This window comes from Labrus bergylta, chromosome 20, assembly GCF_963930695.1.
Source record: "Labrus bergylta chromosome 20, fLabBer1.1, whole genome shotgun sequence".
In the NCBI taxonomy this organism is placed as follows: Eukaryota; Metazoa; Chordata; class Actinopteri; order Labriformes; family Labridae; genus Labrus; species Labrus bergylta.
Genome location: NC_089214.1, coordinates 23455492 through 23471446, shown reverse-complemented (window position 1 = coordinate 23471446; position 15955 = coordinate 23455492). Strand labels below are relative to the sequence as shown.

Below are 15955 nucleotides of genomic sequence, written 5' to 3'. Positions count from 1 at the left end.
AGTTTCACCCCGCTAACCACAACAGCTTCCGATGACGGAAAAATCATAATTTTTGTGTCACTGGAAGCTCCTTTTCAGACTTAGAAATACAAAGATTTCCCATCTCAGGGGAAAATGAGGGCGGGATGCCCGACCATTCAAAAATACTACCAGGTTTCAAATAATACAAAGTTTAATGCTAATGGGTGAAGTATCCCTTTAAGCGTGTTAAGAATTTTGGCTTTTAAAACCCCATGAATGTGATTCATGTTTCAGCAGAGCCAGAGTCCTCAGAGGTAGGTGCATTCTTTGGCTGTGTGGTGTTTTCTGCAGGTGTGTAGTCCGTGCATCCCCTGAGTGGTGGTGCAGAAATGGAATGCGGCTGGGTCCTTGTGTATAATTCAAGACAAGGACCCAGAGACCCTTCAGGGACAAGTCTACTCTGCAGCCGAGAAATAGAGTGAGACGGAGCGAAGAGAAAACAGACGGGGAGAGAGAGAGAGAGATCCTTGAGTTGCCTGTATCTTCTCCAGCTTTAATTACACCGTATTGATCACAGAAGGAGGAGGAGGAGGAGGGGGAGGAGGAGAGACAGTTTGCCAAATTGCATGCTTCAGTTACTGTAAAGCATGTAAAGAAAGACAGGCAGAGACATTCTGCCAAAGTCATACAGTAGATAATTAGAAAATCATCTCCCTCTTCTCTCTCTCTCTCTCTCTCTCTCTCTCTCTCTCTCTCTGTGTGTGTGTGCACACTGAGCGCGACTGATACAATAAAACAGAGAGCGTGTCCGATTCGTTTAAGTCAGCGCGTAGTCGGCTTTGTTCACATCCATCTCACAGCTCCATGCTTGGTTTCATTTGAAATTCTTTGCATCGATTTTTCTCCCCGGTGCCTGTGGTCTGGTTCCTCGTAATCGAGCATAATAGAAAGTTCATGCATGACACTCCTGGATTCTCTGTGACATCTTGAGCTACAAACAGAGAGAGGTCTGATCCTGCAAACTTCTTACACTTCTTTTCAATCTTTGCTAGGTTGACCTACTTTGGGAAGGCGCTTAGGTTCCTGTCTTTGTTTCTCACACTGAGAATCTGCAAGCTCTCCTACTGTATCTCCCTGCACACCCCCCCCCCCCCCCCCCCAATCCTGCTGAGTCCAGCACACTGAAATATTCCACATCCAACCTCCCTGCACTGCAAAATCGCTCCCGCCAAGTCTCACAGAACCGTATTCTGGGATTAAGGAGCTTATGTCTCGCATACGACACTTGGAGAAAGGGGCTGAGCAGTGATTCTCCATGGGGAGGGGGAGGGGGGAGAAGAGTGAAGCCTCTCTGTGTTCAGTGTGTCTCATTATGTCTGAACTGTGTGTTACCTTCAGTAAACAGTGGGGAACATTTCTCAGGCGGGCGTCGTCTTAAAGCAGCGGGCTGGTAAACTGCGGCGGTCGAACATTTCTCAAATCTACAGCTCCACAGGGAGGAGTGAGTCCGGTCATGATTCCTCAGGAAGAATAAATAATCTGCATTTTGATGACAGCTCCCTTCGTTTCAGCGTGTGTTGAATGGATGCAGCGTCCAACTCTTTTGTGTGGGTAAATTTCCTCCAGTTATTCTGGCTGAATGACCTTCTCAATCACAGGAAACGTCAGGAATTCAATTTGTGAGTGAAGCATTCATTATCATGGAGCCTTTATGCTCTGGGGTACCTGCACACTCACACAGCCTCAGAGCCGTGTGGACCACCACTCTGCTTCATTTAATGGAGTATTCAAGAAATCAACAAATTAGTGTGTCATTAAACAGCTTCGGGGCATTTTCCGTTTTCATTTGAATAATGTCACAGCAGCAGAAATATTGCAGTAAGACCAGCAGGCTGTTTGCTGGGGGGGAGGGGGGGCTTCCTCCTTTAGCACTTCTCACTGCACACAGCCCGGTCAGCGACCCCGTGGTCGATAACCTGAGTCAGTAGGTTTACCACTAAGTTTTTTCTGCACGCTGTCTTTGATTGATTATTTCAATGTGGTGTTTAAGATCCAATCAGTGAGATGTGTAGTGAGTGAAATGATAAAGGTATCTTACTATATGATCAGAAATTAAGGAAACATGCTATGTTGAAGTGCTGGCTTCTCTGACAACAATGCAGCAGTCAGTATGTCCTCCTTCTAACTTTAGATTCTGCTCCTGAATGCTCTGGATTTGTTTGGACCAGAGAAGGTAGATGGTTTTAAGGCCCCCCCACACGGCCGTTTTGGACGCCCCTCGGTTTTCCAGATATGAGAGCAGTTATCAGGTCAACAGGTGTTGCAGCGATGGAAGCGGGCAAGAGAAGTGGTTCAGATAGAAGTGATTGTCCCCGACCTAAAAAGCCTCTGCATGTTTCTAATAAGCTCCACGAGCAGAAATGTGCTCAAACTAGGATCAATATTGGAGATACTTTTGAAAAATGGAGAGAGGTTAGAACACAGAAAGGTTTACGGACCCATGCAGAGCTGGATAAACACTGAAGCTTCAGTGTCCACCACATGGTGACCTGCGTGAGCATGGACTCTAGAGGGGAGGGGGCGGGGGGAGACAGCTCCCCCCCAGAATTTAGACTGCAGTACCCATTTTAAACACTAGGTGACATAGTTACATATTGCTCCTTTATATATGATTGTCTTCTGCACGGCTCATTGATCCTTTACTTCATAGAAATGGAGACATGACAAAGGTCTTCTCGTGCTTTCATCTCTTGTAGTTAAAAATGAACAACCCCCCCCCCCCCGAGTTCATCTATTAATCAAACAAGACCGCAGTGACAACATCTGTGTTCTCATTATTATATGAAATTATGACATGATGCTAATCTGCACACTCTGCTGAACAGACTCTGATTTATTCTGTTCACTCGACCTCATTGATGAGACAAACTGATGTTGTGACAGCAGCTTTGTTGTCTGACTTCAACACTTCCTCTCGTATCTCTGAAGTGTTGAGACGTTACGCCACTCTGCTCTTCTGCTCCGCCAGCTTCTCATGTGAGAAAGCAAAACAAGAGTAATTAAATCTTCATTCCTTCACCCCTACATCCACAGTCACATCTGTTCAACGGAGAACGCACACAGTGTCAAACACATCCACTTAGGTCTATGCCCCACTGACTCCTGTTGTTGCTCCTTTTGCACAAAACGCTATAATGGCGTCTTGTTTTGGTGTTATTTGACCCTCTGTGGATCCCGTAAATCAAACACTAATTACAACGAGCAGTGACCTGACGGGCGGAAATGCTACTTCTAATGTTTTCCATGGGCTAATAGACAGCTGAGTGAATCTGGCGTCAGGAATAGAGTGAATCAGCACGCCGTAAGCAGCTCGGTTAATTAAGACGTGCTGACTACCGGTGAAGTCCGCACATCGTTATAGATCCGCCGCCTAAATGGAAAGAATGGTAACGGCAATCACATCTTTCCTCACTACTGGGAAACTGGACTGTCACTGCAGCAAAACCAGAAAAACAACTACGCAGAGGAATCAGCAGAGAGGAGTCATCACACGACCAATCAGCAAAGACAGTCATCACACGACCAATCAGCAAAGAGAGTCATCACACGACCAATCAGTAAAGAGAGGCGTCATCACACGACCAATCAGCAAAGAGAGGCGTCATCACACGACCAATCAGCAAAGACAGTCATCACACGACCAATCAGCAAAGAGAGGCGTCATCACACGACCAATCAGCAAAGAGAGGCGTCATCACACGACCAATCAGCAAAGACAGTCATCACACGACCAATCAGCAAAGAGAGGCGTCATCACACGACCAATCAGCAAAGACAGTCATCACACAACCAATCAGCAAAGAGAGGCGTCAACACACGACCAGTCAGAAAAGAGAGGCGTCATCACACGACCAATCAGCAAAGAGAGGCGTCATCACAACACAACAGGTGTTTACAGAACAAACCATTCTGTAAAAAATCATTTGTACCAAATGCAATAAAATTATAAAATTCATGAGGAAAAAAACCTCTTGTTTGTTCTTGTGAAGCCAAAGACAATTTTCCACTTTGTGGACAAATAAAGTTCTATTCTATTCTAACCGCTCTGTCTGTTATACAACTTGAGGTGTTTTCTGAAACAGTTCCAGGAACTTTTTGAAGAGGAACTATCCATGAGGGAGTTTCCTGAGATGTACCCACCATGGGGAGTTCTTTTCTTTCTGCATTCAAACTGCCATGGTGCTGGGAGAGAGTACCTACTAGGACCCGTTAGAATCCTCCTCCTTTTTTATTAATTCCATACTGAATAAACTATTTCAGTTCCTAGATTCCCATTTAGAGGAACCTTCAGAGTAGGTACCACGGTGTGTAGAGCTCATGGAACTCCCCAGTGGATAGTTCCTCTTCAAAAAGTCCCCAGAACTGTTTCAGAAAACACCTCACGTTATATAATTCACAAAGTCCCGACATGAATCCACCATGAGCACAGCACTGAGCAACACAGTTACAGAGGAGAGGAAGAACTTTTACCAGACAGAAACCTCGAAGAAACGCAATGAAAAATTGTTTTCTGAATGCGCACAGCCCTGCAAGGTGACACACACATGCACGCCTGCAGCTCTATGCTGTACGCTACATCATGACTGAGACAGAATGCACACACTGACCGTCCTGATGGATCGGCATCAGAACAGATCCCATCAGCTGCTAACCCGGCACTGAGGCCGTCACTCAGCGTCTGCATTGGGGTCTTACCTGCCCTGGACTTTGATGTCAGAGATGGCGTAGAAGTATCTGGACAGGTTGTTCTCGTCCACCATCGTAGCTCCTGTGGCGGGCCTCAGGAGGCGGATCCTCAGGTCTGTGATGGTGAAGAAGTCCCTCAGGTTCTTGGTCGTGTCCAGCTGACCATAAAGTGAAGCCATGTTGTGGAGGCGGGGTCCGGCGAACAGAGCAAAGCGGTCCTTGATCTCAAAGCGAACAGTTTTATCGTACTTCCACACGTAGCCTCGAGAGTAGTCCTCGGTGCAGATGATGTCCAGCAGGGTGTGCTGGGTCAGGTCATGGACTGTCTTGGGCTCCATGGTGAAGGCGTCCAGGCAGTCCGTGGCGTAGAACTGGTACGGCTGCCAGCTTCGTCCGTAATCCAGAGACTTCTCCAGAACCATCTGCTCGGGCCGGCCGGACTCGAAGGTGAGGACGATGTCGTCCGTCAGCTCGATGGTCTTGTTCCAGGACAGCGTGATGTTGACCAGCAGAGCCTTCGGGTACTTCTTCCAGGATGTGGACTGCCAGAAGGTCGTGGGGTTACGACCCTCGATGTCAAACATGAGCTCTGGAGGGTGGGCCAGTTCTTCTGTGGTGGCGTCACATTCGTTATTACACATGTACGGGTTCTCCTGCAGATAGACAAGAGGAGGAAAAGGAAAGCAGGTGTTAGTGAGAGAAGAAACAGGAACTAATAACCATGACCAGAACTCAGTCTCTCATACCAGCATGGCATCAGGAGAGTAATAGTAGTAGTAAAGAGATTGAGTGGCTGGGTACACTCACTAAAACATATCAGCCCCTGTGATGTTTCACCTTCAATCTGAATGATGTGGAGGCATAATCGAGGGATGAAGTGACACCCCCCCCCCCCCGTAGCGTCTTCAGCGATAGTAACAGAGGCGTTACAGAGGAGAGACAGAAACAGCTGAGCCAGCGGGGGAGCACAGCGCTGTGTGTGTGTGTGCATGTCTGACTGCAGTGCGGGTGGTGGATTGCTCTCATCACACAACCACGGTGGTGACTTTTCAATCCCAGGTAGCCCCGCCCTAACTCTTCCCCCTCTTAATGTGTACTAAATGAACATCACGCTGTGTTGCAGAAGACTTGAAACTACAGATAGAGACCATAAACTCATTAATCAACATTTTATCATCGAGCTCTACACAGTCAGACTTCCAGCAGAGTCAGCCCCTGGTGGTCATTAGAAGGAATGCAGTTTAAAACACTTCTGCATTGACGTTTGAGGCTACGTCCACTTCTTTTACTCAGTCTCTGCAGCCGTTCATCAACATTTGAGGTCATGAGGATTTTACCCTTCTGGATTGCAAACACATTTCTTACAGGAATAATCAGTCATATTATTACTTTTCCAGAGCTCAGCTTACCTTTGAGGACCTCTCAGTATCCCGGGCAGCTCTTGTACCTCATTTATTCTTACAATTAGATTCATTTAAAAAGAGGCTGAGCAGCGGACTTCACGTCTGTGTTTTCATCGTCTTCGCTCTCAGAGGTTTAATAGATGTCTATTTTTATATCTGACTTGTGGCTTCGAGTGTCTTTGAAGCTGAACATTCGTCTCCCCCCGTGCTTGAAAGAGGTCTTTCCAAAAACATTTGTCCGATTTACCACAAATCATTACGAGGCGATGTTCTCTCCGTGCTCCCTGGGGGCTCTGCTGAGCTGTCGGGAGGGGGTAGGGGGCGGGGGCACTTCTCCATGAGGACCTTTCAAGTGCTACAAGCTCCAATTTATCAGGACAAGATAATCCACTACTTGATTAGGTGGGAGATGTCACCCTGTGCGTGTGTGTGTGTGTGTGTGTGTGTGTGTGTGTGTGTGTGTGTGTGCGCGAGGACAAGCCTCTGATGTAACACAGTCTAATGAAGCGGTGAGGCAGAGATCGAGTGAGTCAGAGGGAGAATCAGCTCCGTTCGGCTAATAAGCTTTGCAGGTTTTTCTCCGTCCTCGAAGGCAAGGTGACAATGAAACAGGTTTCCGTCAGGTCCCTGACTGTCGGGGGGGGGGGGGGGGGGGGGGGGGGGGCATTAATATCCTGTCCTGACCGTCTCCTGCAGGTTGGACGGAAGTTGGCAAAGTGGCAGTTGAAAATTCCACTTGGGTTTCAGTGTAGCGTTTCACTGTGGGAGGTTAGGTGTGCCATTAACTGCAGCATCTGGTGCGGGGAGCATCCTCGGACAGATGTGTAATAACTCACAGGTGACAGTTATGCTGGCTGAGAGGTGTGGACGGTCTCTAAAAAAACACACTCTGCATGAAGGAGGGCCGACAGTGCTGCTGAGGGACTGCTGAAAATGAGCAGTCATTAATGGAAGACCTTAAAATATAATCCAATGACATTCAGAGCGCCTCAGAAGGAACAGATATGATATGCTTTAATAACTGTTATTGATACTGTTCTATAACTGTCTAAATAAACAAGAACTACTCTCTCTTTCTCCTGTGCATTCTTCTGATTTGCACTCTGTTCTGTTTCCATCGGTCCCTGAGAGCTTTTAAATGTTTTAGACACTCATTTTTGAAAAATCCCTGGTTTCAAATCAGTGATTTTATTTTTCCATTTTGGATTTATCGCCTCACTTTTTAACTATGCAGACTTCTCTGAGTAAGAGTTGCTTCATTTTGACTGGTGAAAAAAACTACAAAATTAGCATCCATTCACTGATAGTCTTTTTCAAAGGTCACATATTCTGTAAAATCTTCTTCTCCATGTTTCTCTAACTCTATGTATATGTGTCTCTAGTCTGTCTACAAACCCCCCAATGATGAGAAAAGTCCATCCTCTCCGTCTTCTGCCTGCTCCACTTTTCAGAAAATGTGTGCTCAAACAGGCTGTTTGGAGATGGTCCCTTCATGACATCACAAAGGGCAGAAAACGGGGGTTAAGTTAAGTTCAGGGCGTGTTCAGGTAACCCTAACTCTAACACAGACACTGATAGCAGTGTCTAAAAATAGATCTCAGGTCCTGAAGGTGAGTACATGTCCATCAGTGAATACAAATATAAGATGCCTTCATCAAAGCCTCTGTTTCAGCCTCAGCCTTTACTTTGTAGAGTAAGTCATCACTTCCTGTCTTTATGTGAGCAGCTGTATCTGAAGTCAAGCTTTGATGTCCTTTACGTCTGAATCAGGCAGAAGCGCTTACAGTAACACACACACACACACACACACACACACACACACACACACACACACACACACACACACACACACACACACACACACACACACACACACACACAGGAACAGCTCACCTCTGTAATCAGACAGAGATGTAGCTCTATCGATCTTTGTGGCCCAGCAGCTGAAAATCTGCTGCGTAGCACCTGGAAGCTCGGCCCGCTTGGCCAGCGAACACGCAGGTTAAAAACCTTTCATTACCGTCTCCTCAGCTTCTCACCAACGACAAAACACTGCCTTTATGAAGATCAATAACCTTGGCAGTCGTCCCACAGCCCAGAGAGGAGATAAAATGCTGAGTATCGGTGCCGGGGGAGAATCGAAGGCAGGTTTCTGTGTTTTACTGTAGGGCGCCTCTGAGGGCTCTGTTAGCCGATTAATGGTTTGGCGCACATTACGATAACTGACAGCAGCCGGCTCTGCTGCATTTCTCTAATTACAAAAGATGTTTCCATTAATCCCAGTGGGATGAGAAGTGGCCAGGATGGGGGACGGCCAGCGCACACCGCGGAGCCACAGCTCAAGTTACTGGAGCGGATAAGTCACACTAAATTGACACTAATAGAGATGCTCTGGACCCTCCCAAAACACAGTGGCCTAATCCGATTATTAGCATTGTGATGCAGAGCGATAATGGGAGAGAGAGAATGTGTGTGTGTGTGTGTGTGCGTGTCTGCAGGTGCATGCCAACATGCAGGGAGCTGCTCCAGATACGTCTGGCTCCGTCCCCGTTTATTGTCTCACTGATCAGGCTCATTTCTCCGACTGACTGCAGGAATAAATATCAACCAAACATCAACGGGTAAAAAAACGTTCCTCTAAATGTTGAGCTGCTCAGAGCGGCTCTCTGTGAAGGCTGTGAGACGACTTACAGAACTCTTTATCTTGATGCACTCACTGAAGAACGAGGACACTTGACGTTGCTCGTCTAAAGCAGTGTGACATGAAGGCTCTCGTTCTGCTAGGTGTTTCAGACTTCTGATGTGTTATCGTGCCTCTGAAACTGAAACACTTTACTGATCAACCACACAAATTATTTCATTCCTGAGTTAAAAATATGCTCCGTTACTGCACTGTCTTAAATACCTCACAAAACAGAATGAACAAACAGATTCTAGAGTCTGGTGGGGCCCGAGGCAAAAATCAAGTGGGGGCCCCTCCAACCAGCGTTCATCACTCTGACGGCCCCGGTCACACTATAGGTGACAGTTATCGTGCCCCATTCACTTTGTATTGGATGCGACACGCGAGTAGGGCAAAGGATTATGGGATGCTTGGTGAGCAGGCGCATGCACTGGACACTAGAAAGGGGCGGGACAAAAGTTGAACTTCAGTGAGCAATATTCAAATGAGTGCGATGAGAACATATGTAACTTTTTACACATAAACAGTGCACCAAAACCTCACTGTGAAAGCATTAGAGATGTTTGTAATGGAGTTTCTGAATTTGGCCAAAATAAAAGTCAGTTTGACCTTCGTGGTGTTCGCTCTGCTGTGATTGACAGCTGTCTGTGAGACGAGGCGACAAATAAGGTCTCGCCCTGTCTGCCAATGTCCCGATTACTCCACTTCCTGCTTCTTCCTGTTTCTTCTTTCGCTCCAATAGACGGATGATTCCTCTTCTTTGCTTTCACAGCAATAGCCTTAATGCATGCAACGCTCTCAGATGGGGCCCCCTTAGGGAGGTTTCCTACTGTCGTTGTAAAATTTGCACATTTTGGGTCGCTGCTTTTGGTTTAAGTTTGTGAGCCCTCAGTGCCCCCCCTACTGGTCTGGGGTCCCATGCAGTTGCCTTGCCTTCCCTGTTGACCATCAGCGCCTCTGCAGAGTCTCACTTTTGTTTAACTTGTGATTTAAAAACAGGAACAAATACTGAACGTTATGAGCCGTCTCTCTTCCAGAGAACACAAGATCATTTAAAAGATGGACACATTTCTTTAATCGCTCTCTTCCTGCAGCTCAAACTGATCCACCATCGATGAGAAAAACAACGATGAGGAAAACGTCGATAAGGAAAACAATGACAAGGAAAACAACAATGAGGAAAACAACGTGCATGAAGGGCTTCAAATGAATGCTATCTTATCTTATATTATCTTATGTAGCCCTGTAGATATTAGTCTTTGCTTATTTGTTTATTGTTTTTTTTATATTTAATATTATACCTTTGTACAAAGAGAGCACAGTTTACCAAAGTTAAATTCCTTGTGTGTTTAAGCACACCTGGTTAAAGCTGATTCTGATTCTGATTCTGAAACAGAAAGGACATATTTTAAATATTTAAACTAAATAAAACCCGGGGCTATGCTCTCGCTCAGGTAGTCCACGATCCATAAACATAATAAATAAATGAACACCAATAATCAACGGATTAACAGGAGTGTGTTGGGCTAGGCTGATTTCTCCCATTTTACCCAGAAGCCTCTTCTCTGAAAGTCTGACAGCTACCCATTCTCCTCCATGTGTTCAGCTCACTTTCTCTGCAAGGTGTGTGTGTCTGTGTCTGTGTGTGTGTGTGTGTGTGTGTGTGTGTGTGTGTGTGTGTGTGTGTGTGTGTGTGCATGAGTGTCTGTGTGTGTGTGTGTGTGTGTGTGTGTGTGTGTGTGTGTGCGTGAGTGTGTTTGTGTGTAAGGCAGGCAGGTGTGGGTTAAAGCCATCCCAGCTGCATTAATGAGACCTTGTGTACCCCGATAGATTTCTTCTTCCCCGACCCAGAGGCCTGATTGAAGCAGCGCTCTCTCAATTTCAAACCCTCCCTCCCTCCCTCCCTCCCTCCCTCTCTCTCTCTCTCTCTAGTCATGCCAACACCTTTACAGGATTCCCCCCCCCCCCCTCCCACAGTGATGGGTGATGCAGACAGAGAGAAGGGCTTAACCTGGACGCGGAATGAATATTGGATGCCAGTGTGACAGATTACAGTGGTAATAGACACCCAGGCCAAATCCTCACAAGGATTACAATCATATTTTCAAATGGCTCAGGGTCGTCCGGAGGTTGAGCGGCCTGGACCGCGGTCAACAACAAGACGGGGGACCTGGACTCACACACACATCTACACTCACTCACTCACACACACACACACACACACCACCACAGAGCAGCCAACTGGCCTCAGATCAGAAATGATCCTTGAATATATTTTCATAGATTTTAATAAAGTTTTCTAACGAGGACATTTTTAAAGAAACCATAAAAAAGCAGAGGAATGTATCGAATCATTGTTCGAGTTGAAGGAACGACACAGCTCCTCCTCCACCTGCTGTGCGAAAGTGAAGCCAAAATACTTCCAGGCTGTGCAGAAGAGACCTGCTGCTGGAGCTGCAGTATTCATGTCCCGCCTCTTCCTCTAACTAAACACACATTTAACCTTCTGCTCAAAGGACAAAGGTCGCTCAGGTGGATTCAATCAACAGAACAGATCTTGTGTTGGTTTTGAAGCAGACCCTCACAGTTATGGAACGTTCAACAACTCTAGTGTTCATGGTTGTTATGTTTCCTCTCAACGCTCCTCCTCTGCTCTGATAACCCGAGGCACACAGCAACGCAGTAACCTCATTGGTCAACACAGCTGTCAATCATGACGTTATATTCATTTTCTTATATTAAACATAAACGTCTCAGAAAACATCTGGACCTAAATCAGCGTGCATAAGCAGTAACCATAACAACTGAAGCTAATGTATATGACATATAGTTTAACTTTAGAGTTTGAATCATCTGTTTACATGGAGGAGGCGGAGCTTATGAGCTATACTGCAGCCAGTCAGCAGGGGCAGCCTCTCTTTTGTGGAACTTTAACACACACTCTCCTATGGCGAGCCTGTTATCTTGGTGTTCAACCCTTAATTCTACATTTTGTGAGACAATCTAAACTGTAAATAAATGATGAAATGACTTCCTCAGTCTTGATATTAACCTGCGTGACATTAGCTCCCCCTCCCACACAAACACGGCTCCCTCTGCGTGTTAATCTGGACCTGAAGCCGACTCCTTCAACGCTCCAGCAGATGAAAAATGCTGTTTTGTGGCACCAGAGGGGAAACACAAACACCTAAAGCCCCTCAGAGCGGCGTGCAGTCGAGCAGGCGGAGGTTATGAGGTGAGGCGAGGAGTAAACGTCCTCATGTACGTCGTCCATCGTGATTCAGAAGATTCACGAGCACTAAAACAACAGTGAGGACAACCTTCGGCACGTTGAGAGGAGATATAAAAACCACTTTACATCACATGATGGTTTATATGACAGTGAGAGAGTCACCGGGGGAAACCGTGAAGGGGGCAGGGCGCTAAATATGAGCGAGCAGCGAGCAGGTAGACGACTTTTAACACGAGCTGTTACCTCCACAGGTTGATGGGACGCTAGATAGATAGATAGATACTTTATTGATCCCGAGGGAAATTCAAATGAATGCTACAAAAACTACACCTGAATGAGGGCAAAGTCAAGCTTACATATGAAAAAAAATCTAAGCACCTATTAAGGCTGTAAGAAGGTCCTTACCGTATTTCAAAATAAAAGCATGGGATGAATTCCTAATTCCTAAGTGCCCGCGAGCGTCGCAGCTCGAAGGAGTCGCCCGACATTTTAACCTAGATGTCCTGTTTCTTTTTCCTCTTTGTCGCTGGCATAGACGGACAAGGAAAGAGGAAGGAGGGCGCCCTCCCTCAGCAGAGCTCGTTAGCTTATTATCTTGTACAAAGTGGAGATAACAGAGCTTTAATAATATCCTCATCATATTACTGAAATGTTGACCTTTGACCTGTGTCAACACCGGAGAAAAACTTTGTCCAGCTCATCACGAGCCGTTACAATACAAAGTGCAACACTTCAGTTTGTACACCTTCAAAATAAAAGCACTAGATCTCGTCACGTTTGCAAGATGAAACTGAAATTCACAGAGTGGAGAATGAAATATTAAACGGATGCAGTGTGGTCAGCGAGCGTCTGATCGTGGGCGACGCGATTATCCTGTCCTGTTAGGACACGGTGTAAGAAAATACAAACATCAAAAATAAAAGCCTAACAATTTTTATTTTTAAAAGTGAAATAATTAAATTTCAAACATGTTTAAAATGTGATGAATCATGATTAACTACTGAAATGCTGTGATTAATCTCACTCAGTGGAGGAGCAGATGGACAAGCGGCCCCATGGGCAGAGGCTATAGTCCTCTATGTGGACAGCCCGGGTTCAAGTCCGAGCCGCTGGCTCCTTTCCTGCATGTCACTCCACACTCTTTCCTACTCTATCTGTCCAATCAAAAAAAAGTCTTCTGGCATCTACATGTCTTTCCACCGCTGCATCAGAAACGGATCAGCATTATTTTCCTCCATTTTCCCATGTCATTCATCTTTTATTAAGATGACATTTCTGCAGCGAGCGAATACACGGGGGTGTGATCGATCTGCTGGCTGCTGCAGAGAGCCGTCTCTCCATCAAACTGTCCCGTCAGATAACCTAAAGACTGGACGAGCTGAAAGAAGAGCCACCTGCAGCCATGATCACTCTCCTTATCTTTAACAGAGCGATCTCTGAGGAGTCCACATCATCAAGCTACATCACACCCTCGCCACCGCCTCCATCCTGCACCGCCATCCCGTATGTTTAATGGTATAATAACGCCACAGATCCGTTACAGAAGCCCTCCAGAGAAACATGAATCACTGTCACCTTGACCGAGCTAAGAGGCTAACCCCAGCACGGGGAGCTGCCCGGGCTTCGTCCCCAGGGACACAAACCCGAGCGGCCTGCTGCTAAACAAATGAGTGCTGGAGCGCTTCCTGTCCTGAAGGTAAACTACAACTGGAAGGTGACAATGAAACACAACGGAGGAGGACGTCAAACGCTGTTATGAAGCTCAACATTCAAACTGGACCCCTCCTCCTGGGCTTATCGCCCCCAGAAGCCCCACCCACTCACTGCAGGACGTAGTGTGTACGTTTACTGCTTGTGGCTACACCGCTAGCACAAGCTAACCCGGTGTTTGTCACCAGCCTGTTTAACTGGCATCCAATCACTGAATTATCCACTCCTAAACTCACCTGCTGCGCTGTCATTGGCAGGAGGAAACACACCAGTTCCGCCCAGAAACGTCCCAAGTCAACCAGAACAAAGCAGAACAGTAAAATCCAGTCAGAGGACTCTGGGTGCGTTCAAATTGTCCCTCCTATCTCCTTTCACTATCCACTTTACCTTAACCCCAGAAGCGTTTAAGTGGCGGCCATGATAAGAGCCGTTCGAATTCTCTAAAAGTTAAGGAAGTAAAGTGACACAGATGATGTTTTATTCAACATATTTCATTCACTTAAGAATGCTTTGTGCAGTTGTACATTTGTATGCTTAAAATATTATGTGTAGGCTATATTTTGCATAAATGTAACATTTAATTTCATACAATCATACTTACTTTGATGTTGATTTCTGAGTGGACAGGAAGCTGATGGTTTCACTTCTGTTACTTGTAGCCTGGTAGTCTATATTGCTTTTATATCAATCCCAACCTCGTGGTAATTAGGATTATTTCACTGGCAAGAAGGCACAGGGGAAAGTTTTTTAGATGCGCTTTTTGTAGTCCATTTTCTGAACATTGTAGTTTCAACACGGCAGACCCACGTTAACCTCCGCTGGCCTGTCGCATTTAATGACGTGGCCTAGTGGAAAATGTGGTCGAATTGTTAGAGCAACACCATCGCCTTTCCCTAAGTCCTTTATGAATTCTCCAAACATCTTTCCTTGACCTCATGACGTTTTCGCGGGGTTAAGGTAAAGAGGATAGTGAAAGGAGATAGGAGGGACAATTCGAACGCACCCAGAGTCTCTGCAGACACAGTCACCACCACACATGTACGGAGGCCCAGAAGGGACAATGGAGCAGCTTCACTTTAGGAGAAGTCTGTCTTTTATTTTGAAGGAGAAGTCTGTCTTTTATTTTGAAGGAGAAGTCTGTCTTTTATTTTGAAGGAGAAAGCTGCTGACTCTGTCTTTAAACCAATTATTAACAAACAGCACCTTTAATCTCCAGGCCTGAAGAAATAAATGATGATGTGACACTTAGCTGCTGCTGAAGTTGTAGGGAACAGATTTAAACGGTGTGAGACGGAGCGGTCCCCTCCTCTAAGTCGCCGAGCAGCGTGGCGTCGACTCACAGTCTGCTCTCTGAGTGCTCGTACGGTCGTATAAGTGCCGTCATATCTCACTCCCAGAGACGCCTTTTCAATGAGACCCCCGTCATCAGGCTTCAGCGCTCATTAGAGGCTCCACAAACCGCAGAGAGGACGCCACTACCATCTATTAACAGCGACTCTGCAGCATCTACTGCATTCACATGGTTTTATTCCCTTTGCTCGGGTCTTTAGGGTGTCTTATTTTATTTATTTTGAAAGTGAGATCTTTTAAGAGATGATTAAAATCAATAATGTGGAGAAGCTGCCGAGCGCTTGGCGAGGAGGTTTAACCGCGTGCAGCGTCGTTGTGATTCAGCTCCAGGCTTCTCTGTCAGATCACTGAAGGTCTATTTAGTCATTCTACAGGGACACTTTCTTCTTCTTTCCCTCCTTTATTCTTCTTTTTCCTCACCCCCCCCCCCCCCACCCCACCTCCCCCTCCTCCTTTTTTTCTCTTAACACTGAATCTGAGAAAATGATTGGCAGCTGACTCCTGGGAAAAAGAGCTCGGGCCTTTTCCTTTCCGAGCTCTGAGGATCACGACACTCTGACACACTGACAGCAACATGGGAGAACACACACACACACACACACACACACACACACACACACACACACACACACACACACACACACACACACACACACACACACACACACACACACACACACACACACACGCACACACACACACACACAGATACACACACACAGCTTTGTGTTTTTACAGAAATGAACGAAACGTCACCAAGAATTCACTTTTCAACATTTCTCGCTGTGATTTAGAAGAAATAAAAGCTTCATCAAATTAGAAAAGTTAAACATTTGAGTCCCCGAGGACGAGTTTCAGCCTCAGGCAACA

General features: G+C 46.1%; 1 protein-coding gene across 13 annotated transcripts in view; it reads right to left on the bottom strand.

Moving 5' to 3' along the window:
- Positions 1–15955, bottom strand: part of ntng1a (netrin g1a) — a 108920-nt gene that overhangs the window by 52310 nt on the left and 40655 nt on the right. For all 13 annotated transcript variants that reach the window (XM_065948865.1, XM_065948866.1, XM_065948867.1 and 10 more), the window contains exon 3: positions 4717–5360. In XM_065948865.1, the coding sequence (XP_065804937.1) occupies positions 4717–5360 (644 nt within the window). The remainder of the gene's footprint in view (positions 1–4716; positions 5361–15955) is intronic.